General features: G+C 45.2%; 1 protein-coding gene across 2 annotated transcripts in view; it reads left to right on the top strand.

Moving 5' to 3' along the window:
• Window positions 1-16665: 16665 nt before the first annotated feature.
• The window catches only part of SMARCAL1 (SNF2 related chromatin remodeling annealing helicase 1), a 56633-nt gene continuing 51930 nt past the window's right edge, over window positions 16666-21368 (top strand). The window contains exons 1-3 of one of the 2 annotated variants that reach the window (XM_055397785.2): window positions 16666-16867; window positions 19992-20027; window positions 20421-21259. In XM_055397785.2, coding sequence (XP_055253760.2) covers window positions 20479-21259 — 781 coding nt within the window. In that variant the 5' untranslated portion in view covers window positions 16666-16867; window positions 19992-20027; window positions 20421-20478. The remainder of the gene's footprint in view (window positions 16868-19991; window positions 20028-20420; window positions 21260-21368) is intronic. The other variant, XM_088827729.1, reaches the window with a different exon arrangement.

Below are 21368 nucleotides of genomic sequence, written 5' to 3'. Positions count from 1 at the left end.
AGAGTTTTAATTTTAAGCACAGTGATCAGGGAGGATTTCGCTGAGCCAAGACATGGAGGCAGTCAGAGAGCGAGTCAACTGAGTGCTCTGGGAGAAAAAGTGATTCAGGCAGAGAAGTCCACAAGTGTAGCGTATCTGAGGTATGAGTGCAGCTGGAAAGTTCCAGGAAAATGAGGATGGCCAGTGTATCTGAAGCAGCATGAAAGAGAGGGGGAAGACTGGGAGATGAGGTCTAAGGTATAACTGGGAAGAGTCAGGATACTATTTGTGGTGCTGTGGGTCATGGTGAGGAGTCTGAGTGTTTTGGATTATTTCTCAATCAGGTTGCAACAAATTATCTCAAGACACAGTGGCTTGGGCTTCCCTGGTGGCTCAGTGGTAAAGAATCTGCCTGCCAATGCAAGAGACATGGGTTTGATTCCTGATCTGGGAAGATCCACAGGCTGCAGAGAAACTAAGCCTATGCACCACAACTATTAATCCTGAGTTTGAGTGCTACAAGACTACTGAAGTCCGCGCGCTCTAGAGCCCATGTTCTGCAGCAAGAGTAGCCACCACAATGAGGAGCTTGGGTTCCGCAACTAAGAAGTAGCCCCTGTGAAAATCCTGCACAGCAACAAAGACTCAGCACAGCCAAAAGTAAATAAATAAGTAAATAAACATTAAAAGGAAAAAAAAAAAGACGTAGTGGCTTAAAAGAACAGCACGCTTTCGTACCTCAGAGTTTCAGTGGTTCTGGCTGGACATTGCAACCAAGACATCAGCTAGGGCTGTATTCACCTGAGGGCTTGAGAGGAGCTGCAGTGTCCACTGTCAAGGTAGCCGATTCACACGGCTGGGAAGTTGGAGCTGCCTGGCGGCAGGAGGTCTTAGCTGCACCACCTGAGTGTCTCCATGACACGGAGACCAGCCCAGCTCTGCGGTGAATGACCCGAGAGAGAACAAGGTGAAAACCTCAAAGCCTTTTATGGCCTGGCCTTAGGAGTCACATTCCATGCACAATATCTTGCAATATCTTACTGGTTACACAAGTCAGGCCTATTCAATACGGAGGGCTCTAAACAAGAAGGAGAACATTAGGCCACAAGCATCACTGGGTGCCCATTTGGAAGCTGGCTACCAGTTATTCTATTTAAATGTTACTTTCCAATAAATGCAAAGACAAGTGATTTGCAGCGTTCAACTGCATCCTTCTTTGCCGGGTTTGTCTAAATATAACCACACTGAAAAATCAAATAATTCTACAGTTCATATTTCCAAGGGACCTAATCTATGGTAGTCAATCTTTAATCTGTAAATCCTCTCCTGATATACTATTTGTCTCCAGGATAAAAAAAATCTTACTAAGATGCTTTAATTGTAAATAGCAGGCATCGACTTTAGCTGGCTCGAGCATAAAGAAATGGAATTTGGGGGAAGGAGTCGATGGTGTCTCAAAGAAACGATGGGAGAACTCAGTTGCCAAACCCAAAGGAGGACTGGGCTTCCTTGGTGGCTCAAACAGTAAAGAACCCACCCGCAATGCGGGAGACCCAGGTTCAATCCCTGGGTCAGGAAGATCCCCTGGAGAAGGAAATGGCTACTCACTCCAGTATTGTTGCCTGGAGAATTTTATGGACAGAGGAGATTGGAAGGCTAAGTTGCAAAGAGTCGGACACAACTGAACTACTAATACTTCACTTTTCACTTTCAAAGAAGGACAGGAAACAAAGTGGTTCTGGAGACCTGAGCACCTGAAGTCTATGGGTCTTCTCTGGGAGCACTGTTAATGTGAAAGCTGTCAGACCCTAGAGTCCCAGTTCGAGATGCCAAGTTCTTGTGAAAAAGCATCTGACTGTGAAATGGAGCAGGACTCCATGATTCTCGTCCCAACCCCCCAACGCCAACATGTCTTCTGCCTGCTTTTTTGCCTGTGGAAAGCTTCACTCAAAGAATACGTTTAATCGGAGAAGTGAGAACTGCTGAAACAAAGGAAAACAGTCTAGGGAGACTAAACAATAATAATGTGGTCATTAAGCATAGTCAAGGACCTTTATTTCTTTTCAAGGGCTGTAGATAATATTCTGAGCCATAGCCTGTGAGCTGTCTTACAGATACCAAAACACCAAGTGGAGAAGTTAACTACATGATGACCAGACTGTACCCAGGACTTGAGCTGCCACAATTCTGAGACGTGATCGCAAAGAAATGGGAACCAGTGAATCCCAGAACTGAAAATTAATTGTACTTAAACAATCAAGGTGATGCTAGTCAGACCACTGATGACCAACTGAAGATGAGAAGGCAATGGCAAGCCACTCCGGTACTATTGCCTAGAAAATCCTATGGATGGAGGAGCCTGGTAGGCTGCAGTCCGTGGGGTTGCTAAGGGTCGGACACGACTGAGCGACTTCACTTTCACTTTTCACTTTCACACATTGGAGAAGGAAATGGCAACCCACTCCAGTGTTCTTGCCTGGAGAATCCCAGGGACGGGGGAGCCAGGTGGGCTTCCCTCTATGGGGTCACACAGAGTCGGACACGACTTAAGTGACTTAGCAGCAGCAGCAGTTAGAGATTACTCTGCTGTTTCTGCGTGTAGCTGCCCCCCACCAACGCCCAACTCTGTCTGTAAATGCTCTCACCCCCTGCCTGTTGGAAGCGGGGAGTCGGCCTTCAGACAGCTGTCTGCCACCCTCCCTCCTCTACCACTGCCTGTTGCCAGCATCTGAAATGAAGCAAACTTTCCTTTCCACCAACCTGTTCTGTTTGCTGGCTTTTGAGCAGCAGAGCAGCCAGACCCCCTACTTATATCCTTTCGTTAACAATTGGGTTGATTGAGTGTGTCCCACCTCCAGCTAGACCAATGACCTGGATTGGGGGCAGGGGCACAAGGAAGCAGCTTGTGATACAAACTCAACCTGGAGGGTTCACCTTGAATATTGTGTGGAGGACGTTCCCAAAGAAGAGTGAGTCTTTGTGAGTTGAGCAGCCACCCCAGGAATTATTTTCTATAAAGCTCACAGACATACTGTACTCAGATGGTCACCACTGAAATTTCTGTTTTGGCATTTTAACATCTGTCTGTATTTTTACACAAAATTATTCTGTTATCATACCAAACAAAATGAACAATTCTTTCATTTTAATATCCAGCTCAAAATTTCTTATCTCAAGGTGTTTTTTTACATTAAAATTTCTTGTCTCACGGTGATTTTTTTACATAAAATTTCTTGTCATTCAATTTTTTTTTTTACATTTAATTTGATTCACATTTTGGTTTTCAGCCTAGCATAGGATCATGTCCCTAGAGGGCACTTTGGAAAAATGTGCAGTGATTTGGTTTGTCCCAGTGATGGGTAGAGGTCCCACTCCTGTCAAAGACAGGTCCCACTCCTGTCAAAGATAGCTTGATCTATCGCAATTTGAGCAGCCATCCTTTGCATGGCTCACCCTATGCTCTACACCATTTTCAAATGTCCCACTAGATATTGACAGAGCTGGAAACTCATTTATAATCATCTGAGCTTTAGAATGTAACTTCATTTTATATGTAAACAGAAGGACTTTCTAAAAGGGCTTTTAATATACACTAAAGGGCTTTTAATATACACTCCTCCATTCTAAAGGAGATCAGTCCTGGGTGTTCATTGGAAGGACTGATGCTAAAGCTGAAACTCCAATACTTTGGTCACCTCATGCGACGAGTTGACTCACTGGAAAAGACTCTGATGCTGGGAAGGATGGGGGGCAGGAGGAGACGGGGACGACAGAGATGAGATGGCTGGATGGCATCAGCAACTCTGTGGACATGAGTTTGAGTGAACTCCGGGAGTTGGTGATGGACAGGGAGGCCTGGCGTGCTGTGATTCATGGGGTTGCAGAGAGTCGGCGGACACGACTGAGTGACTGAACCGAACTGAGGAGCATTTGCCTTTCTTTGGGATTGGAATGAAGACTGAACTTTTCCAGTCCTGTGGCCATTGCTGAGTTTTCCAAATTTGCTGGCATATTGAGTGCAGCACTTTCACAGCATCATCTTTCAGGATTTGAAAGAGCTCAATTGGAATTCCATCACCTCCACTAGCTTTGTTCGTAGTGATGCTCTCTAAAGCCCACTTGACTTCACATTCCAAGATGTCTGGTTCCAGGTGAGTGATCACGCCATCGTGATTATCTTCGTTGTGAAGATCTTTTTTGTACAGTTCTTCTGTGTATTCTTGCCACCTCTTCTTAATATCTTCTGCTTCTGTTAGGTCCATACCACTTCTGTCCTTTATCGAGCCCATCTTTGCATGAAATGTTCCCTTGATAGCTCTAATTTTCTTGAAAAGATCTCTTGTTTTTCCTATTCTGTTGTTTTCCTCTATTTCTTTGTATTGATCGCTGAGGAAGGCTCTTATCTCTCCTTGCTATTCTTTGGAACTCTGCATTCAGATGCTTATATCTTTCCTTTTCTCCTTTGCTTTTCGCTTCTCTTCTTTTCACACTGTTTGTAAGGCCTCCTCAGACAGCCATTTTGCTTTTTTGCCTTTCTTTTCCATGGGGATGGTCTTGGTCCCTGTCTCCTGTACAATGTCACGAACCTCCGTCCAGAGTTCATCAGGCACTCTATCTATCAGATCTAATCCCTTAAATCTATTTCTCACTTCCACTGTATAATCATAAGGGATTTGATTTAGGTCATATCTGAATGGTCTAGTGGTTTTCCCTACTTTCTTCAATTTAAGTCTGAATTTGGCAATAAGGAGTTCATGATCTGAGCCACAGTCAGCTCCTGGTCTTGTTTTTGCTAACTGTATAGAGCTTCTCCATCTTTGGCTGCAAAGAATATAATCAATCTGATTTCGATGTTGACCATCTGGTGATGTCCATGTGTAGAGTCTTCTCTTGTGTTGTTGGAAGAGGGTGTTTGCTATGACCAGTGCATTCTCTTGGCAAAACTCTATTAGCCTTTGCCCTGCTTCATTTCGTGCTCCAAGGCCAAATTTGCCTGTTATTCCAGGTGTTTCTTGACTTCCTACTTTTGCATTCCAGTCCCCTATAATGAAAAGGACATCTTTTTTGGGTGTTAGTTCTAAAAGGTCTTGTAGGTCTTCATAGAACCGTTCAACTTCAGCTTCTTCAGCATTACTGGTCAGGGCATAGACTTGGATTACTATAATATTGAATGGTTTGCCTTGGAAATGAACAGAAATCATTCTGTCATTTTTAAGATTGCATCCATGTACTGCATTTCAGACTCTTTTGTTGACCATGATGGCTACTCCATTTCTTCTAAGGGATTCCTGCCCACAGTAGTAGATACAATGGTCATCTGAGTTAAATTCACCCATTCCAGTCCATTTTAGTTCACTGATTCCTAGAATGTCGATGTTCACTCTTGTCATCTCCTGTTTGACCACTTCCAATTTGCCTTGATTCATGGACCTAACATTCCAGATTCATACCTTACATTTCTTGAGCACTGCCACTAGGCCAGCCCTCATGGTACCAGGCATCTCAGAGCACTGAAGTGGGTGTTACTGCCCCTGTTTTACCAGTAAGGAAATGGAGGGTGAGTTTCTGCAGCAAAGAATGGAAATGCTCCTAAAACTATCTCCCTGCTTCCAGAAAGACTTGGCTGGTCCTTCCCACGTTCCATGCCCTTTGTCCCTTTCTACCCTGGTGAAGGCTGGGAGGAGAAGGGGGCGGGAGGAATTCTGGCCAGAAGGCAGGGTATTAAATCAGATGACTCTGATTGAAAAATGTGTTGCTCTTCTCTTAATTAAAAGGCTTTTCCCTAAATGACTTGCTGATCACACAGGCAGTATACACTGGTTGGGCAAGAATTGGGGGAACCAAGGGAGATTTAGACTGAGAGGGGAAGTTGTGAAAAAGAGATGCCCAAAGGGTAAAAGAGGCCCTACTCATGCTGGGGGACAGTTTCGGGGACTCCCTCTCCCTTCACGTCTGAAATGTGTTCAATCTAATGACAGAGACTTAGGGAACTGGTTCTTCTCTGGGTTTATCTGGAAGCTTACTCAACCACAGGACTCTTGAATTTCTGAGATAAACATGTAAGATTTATTTTATCTAACACATGGCTTGACAGTCAGCTTCCCCCACGTGCCGTCTGGATGTGGGAAGTGGTTAGAGGACCCTTGGGGGGTTTTGCACATATAATGTTATTTATAAGCTTGATACACTGGAAAGGTGGTAAGGTGGTGGGGAGCGGGGCAATGACTGGGGGCTCCTGTTGTTCCAAGCATTGTCATGATCTGCAGTTGCAATCAAGTGGCATAATTTAATAAGCTCTCTATTTCTTCTGTACAATTACAGTGTATAAGTCCCTGTGACGAAAATCTGCTTCACAGCAATTATCATACAGAACCATACTTTCAAAGCTTCAAATGTAATTAGAACATGTTATTGATACCATTGAGCTAAAGATTTAAACTTGGGAGTTTATTCATGAGGGATCGGTTCTGTGAATATTGATACTCTGCCCCTTCAACTGCAGTTGAGAGTTAGGTGGAGAGGCCAAATTCAGTCAGAGACACGTAACACACCCCTACTGAGGCACTCCCCCAAAGAGCTTGTCATTCAGGAGAACATCCTGTCAATCTATAACTCTTTCTCTTAAACATCATTTCATTTAATTAACCAAATTTTCCTCAGCAGTTTTTGTTTGTTTTTGATACGGGCAATTTTTAAAGTCTTTATTGAATGCGTTACAATATTGTTTCTGTTTTATGTTTTCGTTTTTCGGTCACAAGACATGTGGAATCTTAGCTCTCCTATGCGTGTGTGCCAAGTCTCTTCATCATGTTCGACTCTTTGCGACCCTATGTACTGTAGCCCACCAGGCTCCTCTGTCCAACCCTCACCCCCTGCTTTGGAAGGCAAACTTATAACCACTGGAGCTCCAGGAAAGTCCCTTCCTCAGCATTTGTGATTTCGTCAGGTTGGATCACCCTCGGAGCTACCATTTTTCCCCAGTTATTTCTGGGCATCAAATTCCTACTTGTCCTTCAAAGGCCAGTTCAGGGACCACTCCATCCACTTCCACTCCCTTGTCCTGTGGGCCCTCTGCATCCACCGTCGCTCCAGACAGCAATGATCTCCTCGCTAATCCTCACAGCCATGCATTCTTTTCGTATCACATTTGACACGCATCTCCTGTCTTCCCCTAGACTGGCAGCTCCTGGAGACAAACATTTTCTTTATATGTTTCTCTTCCAATCATGGGGCTTTCCCAGTGGCCCAGGAGTGCAGAATCCTCTCGCCATGCAGGAGACATGGATTTGATCCCTGGGTCAGGAAGATCCCCTGGAGAGGGAATGGCAACCCACTCCAGTATTCTTGCCTGGGAAATCCCATGGACAGAAGAGCCTGGCGGGCTACAGAACGTGGGGTCACAAAGAGTCAGATAGGACTTAGGGACTAAACAGCAACAACAATAGTTCCAATCATGGACAATTGGCATCTTGCAGGCAGATAATAAAGAACAGATGCTTCTTACTTTGCTTCGTCCATTTGCTATCATGTTATCAGTCCCACTACCATTTTCATTAGAGTTGCTTTGTAGAACGTTTTAAGCTTTAACTCTAGGATAATAGCTTACATCTATTAGCTTACATCACTTCCTATGTTCCAGGTGATAGGCTAAGTGCTTTACATGGTCTGATTTAATCCTAAAAGTAAGTCTCTGGGATTGACTCAATTTTTCCATTTTATAAAGGAGGAAGCCAAAATAGGAAGAAAGTAACTTACTTCAAAACAAATGCAAAATCAAAGTGCAGAATGACTTTTCCAGTCTGTTACCTTTTATAGAAAATGGAACAAGGGTTAAATATGTTTTTACTTACATAGGTGGCACTAGTGGTAAAGAATCTGCATGCCAATGTAGAAGACATGAGACACAGGTTCGATCCTTGGGTTCAATCCCTGGGTGGGGAAGAACCCCTGGAGGAGGGCATGGCAACTCACTCCAGTATTCTTGCCTGGAGAATCCCATGGACAGAGGAGCCTGGTGGGCTACAGTTCATAAAGTCACAAAGAGTCGGACACGACTGAAGTGAGTTAGCACACATCTAAAATATACCTATAAATATATGCACGAATGTGATGATCAGTATTGACTGTTGGGCAGGGAGGCTAAAATCCAGAGGTGCAAGCAGAGGCAGATTCAAGTCTTGGAGGCACTGAAACTCATAGTTTGATCAGGACAGCTTTTAAAGAAAAAATAATGTAAAATGAATAGAGAATCCGGTACCTAACAGGGCCTTAGAAGAGACCCATGCAAAGAGGTACCTGAAGCTGACACTCATGCAGCTTCATGTTAAATCTGCTTCCAGCTGGAGAAAAGCATTTCACTGAAGGTGCTCTTACATGTGCGTAGAATTTGAATCATGTGAATGTATTGCCTATTCAAAAAATATATTGCTTTTAATTAATATTTTAAAATACTATCCCTCCAATGGATAGCATGAAACAGGACTTCTAAATTGTTAAAAAAGCAAATCACTGTTTTCATTTGTTGACAAGCAGAGAAGGAGGTGCCTGTAGTAAGCTAGAGAGGACGCTGAGGAGGAATTCTGGAGTTTCCTGTTTAAATGGAAACAGGGTCGCAGAAGGTTGGGAATTTACCTCCATCATTTGAAAATAGAGACTCCGGGCCTGAGTCTAAAACACTTGAGTATGTAATACTTACCGGACTACACATCATTTGCTGAACAAGTAGGGTTAAGGAGAAAGTCCCTACTCTTTCAGTAGCTTACAAGAGCGAAATAAAAACTCAAATCATAATGAGCTGATTGCTCAGAGAAAGGTTGATTTCCTGGAAACAGGGGCTGTAGGACCAAGGAGGTGAATGGACTGGATGCTAATGCTCTTTCCCAAATGGATCTGATGGCCTGTGGTTTGCTATTAGTGCAGCCAGGAGAAGGAGGTCCTTTACTGTAAACTACCTAGAAGCATTCGTTCTCTTAACCACTCAATTAGGATAATTCACCCTCGTGATATATGGGACTGTTCCTGCTCTGTGATTCAGTCTGAGCTTTGCAGATGGAAATAGCTCTGTTTGCAGCAGATGGCCAACCTGCATCCTCACCACCCGAATGCCTCACCCTGCAGCTTGCAGCCTGGCTCTGCGGAAGGGATTGATCGCAAGCCCCCAGGTCAACAGGAACATAAAACGGCTAGCAGCTCCCTCCATCTCTCTCTCTCTCCCATAGACAGAAAAAACTGCACTTGCAGAGAATTTGGAATGGACACTAAGGAGAATCGTCTGACAGGTAAAAAATGTGAAATACTGGAGTCAGGGTAGGAAGGAGAGGTGTGTTTCCCAGATCCAGAGGAATCCCACACTTTGGATGGTTATTTACATGCTGTCCCAGTTACGGTGGAGACAGCATGCAGCCCTCAAGGCCACTTAAATTGACCCCTACTCTTGAAATTCCTTATCGATTGAAAGACTTTTTGTTTGTGTGATGTTTCATTTGAATCAGGAGTGGATCCCCTTTCTTTTTCTATTGAAGGGAGGGAAGGCAATTGACGGCTGCAAAAGTAAAAATCAAACCAATATGAGTGGGAAGGGACTTCCCTGGTGGTCCAGTGGATAAGACTCTGTGCTCCCAATGCAGGGGGCTCGAGTTCAATCCTGGGCCACGGAACTAGATCCCACATGCTGCAACTAAAGGTCCCATGTGCTGAAACTAAGACCTGGCAGAACGGAGCCAAATAAATAAATATTTTTTAAAAACAAGCAGGGAAAGGCTAGAGGAGGGAAATATAAACTGTTAGGCTCACAGTCTTTGGCAACTGAAAACCAGGAGAAATTCATGACATACAACAAACTAGTAAAAATGCTTTATTTCCATGATATGGGCAGGCTGGATATGGGGTTAGAGAAACAGAGGCTGGAAGAGGGAATAATAAAATGGTAATAAATGTAATACTGTACAATACAAAAATGAAAGAAATAGTAAGAGAAAAAGCATAAACAGAGAAAAGTGAAAGTCGCTCAGTCACATCCAGCTCTTTGCGACCCCACGGACTATACAATCCGTGGAATTCTCCAGGCCAGAACACTGGAGTGGGTAGCTGTTCCCTTCTCCAGGGGGTCTTCCCAACCCAGGGATCAAACCCAGGTCTTCTGCATTGCAGGTGGATTCTTTACCAGCTGAGCCACCAGGAAGCAAGAAGAGTCCAGACAGAGTGATGGGAACAGTAACACAGGCTGGGATCATGGACTATTATTCGCCCCCTGGTGGCCTTCAGGGATATTGCACCAAGCCAATGACTCGTAATCGGAAAGACCCTGATGCTGGGAAAGACTGAGGACAAGAAGAGAAGGCGGCGACCAAGGATAAGATGGTTGGATGGCATCACTGACTCAATCGACATGAGTTTGTGCAAACTCAGGAAGACAGTGAAGGACAGGAAAACCTGGCATGCTGCAGCCCATGGGGTCCCGAAGAGTAGGACACGACTCAGCAATTGAACAACAAAACAAAACACAAATTGCGTGCTACCACATGGGCAGTTTCCCATGGGGTGGATTATCTACTGTGTATCAAACGTGGAATACTGAGCCAAGTCTGAAGGTTCTTCCCTTGTTATAGCACCTACGAAGCAGCAACCTGGATAAGAAGTAGGAGGCAGGACATCTGAGATCAAGTTTGGGCTCCAATGTTATCTATATCCTCGAACAAGCTACTTATCTCCTCTTTGCCTCCATATTCCTTTAACCATCATGAAAGAACAAAATTTTTCCAATTCATATTTCTGTAAAGAAGCTCCCTAGTATACAGAAAAACACAGCAGAGTATAAGAAAGTACTGTTTACTTCCCCAGCTTTCTAAACAACTTCAGGTCCATTGTCACCAGTGGGAGGTGAGCAATGGGTCTCTCTTTGCATGCTGTGTGCTGGCCTCGGACAGTCAGGCTCCCTGAGAAGGGGACGTGGTGCTAGAGTCTTCCTCCACCATCTTTCTAACACGACTGTCTCGCCAGGCCACCATGCTCTCTGGTCTGGACTCCTTCCTACCTGGCTTCCCAAAAGGCCTTCCTGTTGGCACTCTCCCCTTCCTCCAGGGATATCTCCACTGAGCAGCAAAAGCAATCTTCCTAAGACACCAAATCACACTATTCCAGGGTGAATCCTTCCAGTGGGTCCCCACGGCTCCCTAAACAAAATCCAAACATTCATGCAGGATCCTGGCATTATCTGCCCTATGGGCCTCTCCGGCCTCCCTGTGTGCCGCCTGCCCTCCTTCCCACTGTCCTGTGGCCACACTTGCTTTCTTTTAGCTCCAAAGACATGCCCAGCTCTTTCTCATCTTGGTCCCTTGGGCTCAGGACCCTCCTCCCTCCAATATTTTTGTGACTGTCTCCCCTCGCCCTCTGCTCTCAGCCTCAGTGCCCCCCTTTGAGGAGGCCTTTCCTGACCACTGAGAAGTAGTTCCTTCCATCTTTTCTGGGGCCCTCTGTTTAGGTTTTTCAAAGACTTATTATTTAGTTTGTTTCCATTTTGTGTGTATGTGTCTGCCTCCCCAGACTGTACGTTTTAAGAAGAAAGGGCGACATCTCTGGGTTTTTATTGACTGTGGCAACCCCAGGGCCTTTGCACAGCATATGTATGGCTCACAGCAGGTCCTTGAATTGTTGCTAAATGAATATATGAATGGATGGATGCATAAAAAGGAGTCTGTGATTTTGGAGAAACAAAAAAGTAAAATTTCATAGGTTTAAGGAAACTGGAGCAGGATATTGGTTGGGAGGTGCTTTTGGCAAAGTTGTTGCAACAGAAATGTGCCAGGTTTGAGGGAGAGGTTTGTGAACGAATCACAGCCACTAAGTCCGAAGCATGTTAGTTGCTCAGTCATGTCTGACTCTCTGCAGCCCCACCGACTGTAGCCTGTCAGGTTGCTCTGTCCATGATGTTTTCCAGGCAAGAATAATAATTTCTCATCTTTATGAGAAATTAAGATGCTTGGAGAACATTCACACCTAACTGTGGAATGCACAGTGTAGAAATAAAACTGAATTTCTGTCTTTATACATTTAGAGCTTTGGCAGGGCAGGGAGGTGGGGGGTACGGATAAGAGAAGGGAGAAAAACTCTAACTGTCAGACTCGAAGCAATTAAGTCCACCAGAATGGAACAACCGCTAAGGAAGGTGAATTTCTTGGCTTATAAACTTTCACAGGGCTCCTCTGTGCTTTGGATATGCAAATACCTTCACTGACTGGCAGCACTCGAGGTGGGAACAGCCTCCTTATCCACCCAAAGTCTCGCATCTGCTCCCAAATCTTATCACAGTGCTCTAGGTGTAATTAACTTGAGTGATGGCAAGCCCTTGAGGTGCCTGTCAAAAATTCCCTTCCCAAAGAACTGTCACTAGGGGATCAGAAATAGGGAAGGGGGAAGCCCAGTGCCTGCATCCCTAGTGTGTAAGCTCCAGGGAAAGGGCTGCAGTAGGTACCCAGACATACTGCTAGGCAAGGGCAAGCATGCAACAGCTACTTGTATGTTTAACTAGTGTCAGAAAAATTACTGTGGTGGGACTGATGCTCCCCATTCCAGCCCAGCCACTGCCTGGTCCTTGCTGTCAGGCACAGCTAAATCCTCTGGGTATGTTTTTACAACACACAAAGGTGCTGTCTGAACCTGCAGCTGGTCTGGCCTCTGTCTCCTCATTTGTAAAACCGGATAGTCTAGTTCCAGCTTTAAAATTCCACATCAATGTATTTGTGAATCTTGTATCTACACTATCAATGCATATCGGTTCACTGCTCACAGATACAAAAGGAATGGACTGTTTTTATGGTTTGTCAGATGAGATATAGGACCCTCAGTTAAACTAAAATTTCAGATAAATAATAGCTTTATAATAAAAGCATGTCTCATGCACTATTGGGGATAAATATTTGGGACATTTGCTAAATCTGACAATTTTAGCTATTTGTCTTCTATCTTCCAAATAATGTAATCTTTTGGAGGACAGGAAGTGGGTCCTATCGCTGTAATCCCTTTTAATTGCGTCTGTCAGATCTTTGGATTTCACACACTAAATATTATTGGGTATTTTTGAAAGGAAAACTACTTTAATTTTGCTAAACGAAGACATTTATGACATTCTTCACTTTCCTAAAGAAAAACCAGTTAAACCTTTAAAAACTATTGGGCTGGCCAAAAAGTTCATTCGGGTTTTCCCACACTATCACGAACTATTGGCCAACCCAAAACAAAATGAGCTTTCAAGCCATTTTATGTAATTTTATATAATTATGCTGCCAAATCACTTCAGTCGTGTCCGACTCTGTGTGACCCCATAGCCCACCAGGCTCCCCCGTCCCTGGGATTCTCCAGGCAAGAACACAGGAGTGGGTTGCCATTTCCTTCTCCAATGTGTGAAAGTGAAAAGTGAAAGTGAAGTCGCTCAGTCGTGTCCGACCCTTAGTGACCCCACGGACTGCAGCCTACCAGGCTCTCCATCCATGGGATTTTCTAGGCAAGAGTACTGGAGTGGTTTGCCATTGCCTTCTCCGATATAATTATATAAATCATTAAAAAAATAACTTTACAAGCTAGTTATCACATTTTCCTTTTGTTTATGTGTATATAAGGCAACCAGGCAATGTTTTAAACCAGCAGACATTGCCCAGCTGACTGGTGTTTGGGAGTTTCAGCTGTGTGGTATTTATTTGATGGCCTTGCACAATGTTTCTTTTTTTTTGCTGTGGCTGCGAGGAGGCTCTGAGTCAATCTAGAGCTCAGCTTCTACAACTACTCTCACCTCTCCCTCTAATCTTTGTCTCCCATGTTTTCCTCCAGGACTTTAAAATCTCTTCAGTGAATGAATTTTTACTATAAGTTGCCTGAAGAACTTTGGAAGTACAGAAATTTAAACAAAGAAGCCTTGCATATAACGGTACTCAATCAGTGGTGCTGTTGACAAAGCAGGTGTGAACACTGAGTGGTGTTTGATCAGTTTACTTTCTGAAGACAATTTTTTTAAACCGAATTCTTATTCTAATTTCCTATTCTTAGAATTTTAGAATGTTTGCGCTAGAACAGTAAGCACATCTTTTAGTTAATCTAGACTTCCCAAATTAGGATTTGATCCCATGAATCTATAGGAATATTAGAACCCAAGCTCTGCCAGTCCCCATGACTGCTTCAGTTCAGTTCAGTTCAGTCGCTCAGTCGTGTCCGACTCTCTGCGACCCCATGAACCACAGCACGCCAGGCCTCCCTATCCATCACCAACTCCCAGAGTTCACTCAAACTCATGTCCATCGAGTCGGTGATGCCATCCAGCCATCTCATTCTCTGTCGTCCCCGTCTCCTCCTATCCCCAATCCCTCCTAGCATCAGACTTTTCCAGTGAGTCAACTCGTCGCATGAGGTGGCCAAAGTATTGGAGTTTCAGCTTTAGCATCAGTCCTTCCAATGAACACCCAGGACTGATCTCCTTTAGAATGGACTGGTTGGATCTCCTTGCAGTCCAAGGGACTGCTTAGCACACATCAAAGGGCAATATGTCATTTTACAAGTAAGCCAACTGCCAAGGGCAGTGACTGTTGTATGAATGGGTGGCAGATGTGGGTGGAGTGCCCAGCACCCAGCTTTTTAGCAAATTAACTGACTCTTGTTGGGGGACAGAAAGGGCAGGGAAAGATGTTCATTCATTTCTGCTCACACTACATAGTAGGAAATGGCTTCTGGGTATAAGTAATGAAAGACCTAAGAAGATATTTGAAGGCAGGAGAAGGGGACAACAGAGAATGAGATGGTTGGATGTTATCACCGACTTGACGGACATGAGTTTGAGCAAGCCCAGGAGTTAGTGATGGACAGGGAAGCCTGGCGTGCTGCAGTCCATGGGGTCGCAAAGAGTCGGACATGACTGAGTGACTGAACCAAAGAAGATAGATCTCACATAATAGCAATGTCTCTCTCCCATCTGTTCTGAGATTTCACAGTTCCCTAAGTGCTTTTCTCCTGTATTTTCTCAGTTTGATCCTTACCACAAGAAGATTTAGAAAGGTGGTACTATTATCTTATTGTAAATTTACAGATGAGGAAACAGAGGTAGGGTCACTGTGTTGACTTGGCCAATGAAAGGGGTGGAGCTGAGATTTGAACACTATCTAGTGCTGAACTTCACTCAAGGCCTGTAAGACAGGCCAATGCCTTTGTCATTTAAAAAACCTGGTTTACTGTTTCAAAAGTCACACGAGTTCTATATGATTATTTTTTAAAAATTCAAGTGATTCAGGAAATTCTAGATTAAAAAGTAGGCTAGTGTACCCCATCCTCCCTTGGTTGTGAACTGAGTTTACACACACTGATAGCTAAGGATTTTTTTAAAAAAATAAATCAAACTGTACGCATTGACGTGCTCTCTTTTCCTGAACAATACATCTAGGTCGTTTTTCCAGATCTTTAAGTAATGATCTACCTGTTTGTTTTAAAATGCGCCATGTTTGGAAACAGAATAGCAATATTTATGTGATGATAGGGGAATATTGTATTTACCAACAATATTTAATAGTGAAGTTGATTATGGAATGGAAACGGGGCTCACTCTGGTGCTCAGAAATGGGGTAAACTGACTCTGATAGTGTAAGGTTACTAACTTTCTCTCAAAAGTGTGGGCTCCAGAGTCAGAACCACAAATAGACTAATAAGGCTTTGAAAAAGTTATCCAGTAGCTATTCATTTTCCTACCTGTAAAAGGGGGATACAAATACTGTGTGCTCCTTAAAATTGTAGTGAGGATTAAATGAGATAATTCAGATTAAATGCTCAACACAACAACTGAAGATGAAAAGGATGATTATGACAATGACAGTGACGACAATGCTAATTCTCTTTTGGTTCAAGAAGGTCAGGTCGGCGTTGGAACAGCAGGTGATGCTTAAATTGCAAAGTTATCGGTATCAGGAACCGGTCCTCCAGGGCGACCAAATCCGACTGCCCGTCTTTCCATATTACTATGAGATTAGAAGCAGATTCGGGATCTTTGACTTGTCAAATGAAATTCCTGGTTATTATGATGTTGTACATTTTGCACAGCTCATACTGCTTCCTTCCTGGGTGCTACTAAAAATAAGGAAGAGCATGGAAAAACAGAAACAAAAACCCTGCAACTCTGATTCTTCACAGCAAGCCTTCAGTTTTGGAAACTTCAACAACTCGGGTTTAATGATCCGGAGTTTGGTGAAACCTTTCAGGGAATTGTTTTTCAGTCGCTCAGTCGTGTCCAACTCTCTGGGACCCCATGGACTGCAGCGCGCCAGGCTTCCCTGTCCTTCCCCGTCTCCCAGAGCTTGTTCAAACTCCGGTCCATCCAGTCGGTGATGCCATCCAACCATTTCGTCCTCTGTCGTCTCCTTCTCCTCCTGCCTTCAATCTTTCCCAGCATCAGGGTCTTTTCTAACGACTCGGCTCTTCCCATCAGGTGGCCAAAGGATTAGAGCTTCAGCTTCAGCATCAGGAAATGGAGAACTACAATTCCCAGGGTGGACCATTTCCACCCCGCCCATGACGTTGCGTCTCTCCTAATTCTCACCAGGCTCCTAGCTCAAACTACAAATCCCAGAAGGCTCTGCAGCACCGCTCCGGCCTCCCGCCACCTGAACTCTCACTTTTTAAGGCGCAATTCGGACCGCTTTGCCCACTGGGAAATGTAGTTCCTCGATGAGCGACACGGCCACTAACACTACCTCTCAGGCCAGGGAACAGAAATAAGGCGAGCGAACTGGCAAGCACTCGAGTACCTGCGCCTAACCGGTCACCGGAAGAGCAACCTGGCTCGGGAGGGCTCTGGAGACGCGCCTGGGTTCGGGGCCTGGCGCGAATGAAGCTCGCGGTCTAGGTCTCACCAGCCGAGAAGGTAAACTGGGAGGAAGGCGTCGGAGAAGGACGAGACCAAATAGCAGCCTGGAGCAGGGAGTGGCCAACGGAAAGGGTGAATCCAAGTGGAGATGATAGGGGTGGGAATGGCGCTTCCGTCCTGCCAAGTCTGGGGGGAGATGCGCGCTCCCCAAATGGGGTGGAACCCAGGTCCTAGCAAAAAGAATAGGGGCCTCCGTGTAGTGGGATGGCTTTATGGTTTGGGGCCGATCAATGGGACCTCATCCCACGGCCTCGTCTCCCCTGGCTAGTGGAGGCAGCGCACCAGGCCTTGGACCTGGAGAATTTGGGGCCTTGGCAAAGCCCTGGATGGCAAGTTTGGGCAGGAGTGTTTTGCCCAGGGAACCTGAGAACTTGAGCGGAGCCCCGGGAACAAAGCCTTTCTCTAACCCCTTCCTAACTGTTGACGGTGGGGGAAGTGGGAGGTCTCCGGGGACAGATGTTTAGGGGTTCTGGTCAAAGACAGTCGCAAGAGGAAGGAAACCTTTTTAAGGCCAGGCTCTTCTCAGAGTACCCCACCCCTACCCCCTTGTCATCACTGTAAACATTACGTGGCCCGTTGAGAGCCGACTCTATTCTGAATCAAGCCAGAGAAGTTGGTGTCAAGCTCTTGGGCCTAGAATGTTGTAAAAGTGGCTCAGCTCTTGGAAAAAAGACCTAAGTAAATTAATTGGGGGAAAAAAATCAGGCTTGGGATACGTATGTAAAAGATCCTGTTGTGCTGTGCCTCAGTTGTGTCTCACTGTTTGTGAACCCATGGGCTGTAGCCTACCAGGTTCCTCTGTCTGTAGAATTATTTAGGCAAGAATACCTGTGTCTCTTAGGGCTCTTGCTTTGGCAGGTGGATTCTTTACCACTCTTCCAGGGGATCTTCCCAACTCAGGGATCGAACCCACGTCTTCTGCATTGCAGGTGGATTCTTTACCATCTGAGCCCCCAGGGAAGCCCAGGAATACTGGAGTGGGTTATCTATCCCTTCTCCAGGGGATCTTCCCGACCCAGGAACAGAACTAGGTTCTCCCTGGTGGCTCAGCTGATGAATCCTCCTGCAATGCAGGAGACCTGGGTTCAGTCCCTGGGTTGGGAAGATCCTCTGGAGAATGGAACAGCTACATACTCCAGTATTCTGGCTTGGAAAATTCCATAGACTGTATAGTCCATGGGGTCGCAAAGAGTCGGACGAGACTAAATGCCTTTCACTTTTCCTTACCACTCGTGCCACCTGGGAAGCCCATATAATTTGTAGTAAATTCATCTATCTCCAAAATACAGGACTTGTATCTAAGGATATAGATAGAGAAAAAGAATTATACTGTACTCTGTGAACACTAGCTGCCTTTCCTGGTGGCTTGGTGGTAAATATCCTTGCCTGCCAAAGCAGGAGATGCAAGAGCCACAGGTTTGATCCCTGGGTGGGGAAGATCCCCTGGAGAAGGAAATGGCAACCCACTCCAGTATTCTTGCCTGGGAAATGCCATGGACAGAGGAGCCTGGTGGGCTGCCGTCTTTGAGGTCACAAGAGTTGGACACAATTTAATGACTAAACCACCACCTATGAACAGTGGTTATTAATGGATGATGAGATTACAGATTAATTTTACTCTTTTCTTTACATCTATGTGTAGCATCTGGATTTGTGCAACGAGCATGTATTACTGTTTTCACCTTACTTTTCCAAGAGTCACTTGTTGCTCCTTGGTCATGGGTTTCAGTTCAGTTCAGTCGCTCAGTCGTGTCCGACTCTCCGCGACCCCATGAATCACAGCACGCCAGGCCTCCCTGTCCATCACCAACTCCCGGAGTACACTCAAACTCATGTCCACAGAGTCAGTGATGCCATCCAGCCATCTCATTCTCCGTCGTCCCCTTCTCCTCCCGCTCCCAACCTTTCCCAGCATCAGAGTCTTTTCCAGTGAGTCAACTCGTCGCATGAGGTGGCCAAAGTATTGGAGTTTCAGCTTTAGCATCAGTCCCTCCAATGAACATCCAGGATTGATCTCCTTTAGAATGGACTGGTTGGATCTCCTTGCAGTATAAGGGACTCTCAAGAGTCTTCTCCAACACCACAGTTCAAAAGCATCGATTCTTCGGCGATCAGCCTTCTTCACAGTCCAACTCTCACATCCATACATGACCATGGGAAAAACCATTGCCTTGACTAGACGGACCTTGGTTGGCAGAGTAATGTCTCTGCTTTTTAATATACTATCAAGGTTGGTCATAACTTTCCTTCCAAGGAAAGTTGGAAAGTTAATTTCATGGCTGCAATCAGCATCTGCAGTGATTTTGGAGCCCCCCAAAATAAAGTCTGACACTGTTTCCACTGTTTTCCCATCTATTTCCCATGAAGTGATGGGACCAGATGCCATGATCTTTGTTTTCTGAATGTTGAACTTCAAGCCAACCTTTTCACTCTCCTCTTTCACTTTCATCAAGAGGCTTTTGAGTTCCTCTTCACTTTCTGCCATAAGGGTAGTGTCATCTGCATATCTGAGGTTATTGATATTTCTCCCAGCAATCTTGATTCCAGCTTGTGCTTCTTCCAGCCCAGTGTTCCTCATGATGTACTCTGCATATAAGTTAAATAAGCAAGGTGACAATATACAACCTTGACGTACACCTTTTCCTATTTGGAACCAGTCTGTTGTTCCATGTCCAGTTCTAACTGTTGCTTCCTGACCTGCATACAGGTTTCTCAAGAGGCAGGTCAGGTGGTCTGGGATTCCCATCTCTTACCACCTTCAGATTGCCTTGCTAGGAATGCTGCTGCTGCTGCTAAGTCACTTCAGTCGTGTCCGACTTTGTGTGACCCCATAGACGGAAGCCCACCAGGCTCCCCCGTCCCTGGGATTCTCCAGACAAGAACACTGGAGTGGGTTGCCATTTCCTTCTCCAGTGTGTGAAAGTAAAAAGTGAAAGTGAAGTTGCTCAGTTGTGTCCGACCCTTAGCGACCCCATGGACTGCAGCCTACCAGGCTGCTCCTTCCATGGGATTTTCTAGGCAAGAGTACTGGAGTGGCTTGCCATTGCCTTCTCCTAAAAGGATTGAGGGGTGAATTTAGTGTGCAATCTATGTGATGTTAATGATTTTTTCCTTCTTTCAGGTTGGAAAGAGGCTATTTTATAAATGTCGCGTCATGGTATGTGGTTGTTTTGGTCTATGGCAGTCTAATCCATTATCCTTTCTATTTTAAAATGCTCCCTTCTCTTTATCTGAAGGATTGCACTGCATAACTTGCTTGGGATCTGATAACTAACTCATGTTGGCTGGTGGATGAGAGGGAGAAAAATATTGCAGTTGAAATACCTTTTCAACTTTGGATTTGATTGACCTTGCTATTTGCTTTTTTTGTCAGGGTCATGGTTTTTGTCATATGTGTGTATGTGTATGTTTAATTATAAAAGAAATTTTAATATATCCTTTGTTCATACTCCTTGTGCATTTCCTGGGACAAAAGCTTGTTGAAATCAAGGTAAGCAAAAAAAATAAAAATAAATTAATCTTTGTTTCCATGTTGTTTTTCCTTTCTCAGCTTTTGCCAAGTTTCCGGTTACGGACTGACATTCCTGCATGAACATCTCCCCATTAAAATGTCCTTGCCTCTTACAGAGGAGCAGAGGAAAAAAATTGAAGCAAATCGGCAGAAGGCTCTGGCCCGAAGAGCTGAGAAACTATTGGCAGAACAGCATCAGAAACCTGCCCAGTCCAAGCAGGGCCCATCCCAAAACCTCCCCCGAGATCCTTCTAAGTCAGGGAGCCATGGCCTCTTTTTCAAACAACAGAATCCCAGCAGTTCATCTCATGGTGACCAGAGACCTCAAAATCCCCATAGTTTTCCACCCAACACCTCCAAGCAGGTGAAGGGGATGTGGCAGAGGCCAGAAGAGATGCCCACAGCCTGCCCAAGCTACCGCCCACCAAATCAAGTGACTGTCACTGGGATCTCCCCACCCCTGGCAAACAGTCCTCCAGGGATCCCCAGCCAACAGCTCTGGGGTTGTGAGTTAGGTCAAGGTCATCCTCAGGCTTCACACAAGACCCAATCAACACCCTTTGCTAACACAACTCACGAGCCTTTGGACAAAGCGAAGAATTTCCAGGAGACAGCAGCCTCTTCCTCTGGACAGCCCCCTAGGGATCCTGAATTAGAGGCCAGGATGGTGAGACCCTCCACCTCTGGGCAGAACGTTTCGGGGAGTGTGATGCCCAGCACAGAAGGAAGACTGCAACGGGAAGCAGGGACCGTGCTGCACAGAGTGGCAGGCTCCCAGCAGGGAAGGTGTATCCGGAACGGAGAGCGATTCCAGGTGAAGATTGGGTATAGTGAGGCGCTCATCGCAGTGTTTAAGAGTCTGCCCAGCAGAAGTTACGGTAATGAGTCTTCCAACTGGTTCTTTCAGATGTTTTTTTCCCCTACTTCTAGAGTCTCTTAACAGTTTCTCGTAAATATGAAGACGCATTGACACATTCTGTCCATCCA

The sequence above is a fragment of the Moschus berezovskii genome, chromosome 2, assembly GCF_049115385.1.
Source record: "Moschus berezovskii isolate FMDL1 chromosome 2, NW_MosBer_1.0, whole genome shotgun sequence".
In the NCBI taxonomy this organism is placed as follows: Eukaryota; Metazoa; Chordata; class Mammalia; order Artiodactyla; family Moschidae; genus Moschus; species Moschus berezovskii.
This window is presented reverse-complemented; position numbering and strand designations above follow the sequence as displayed.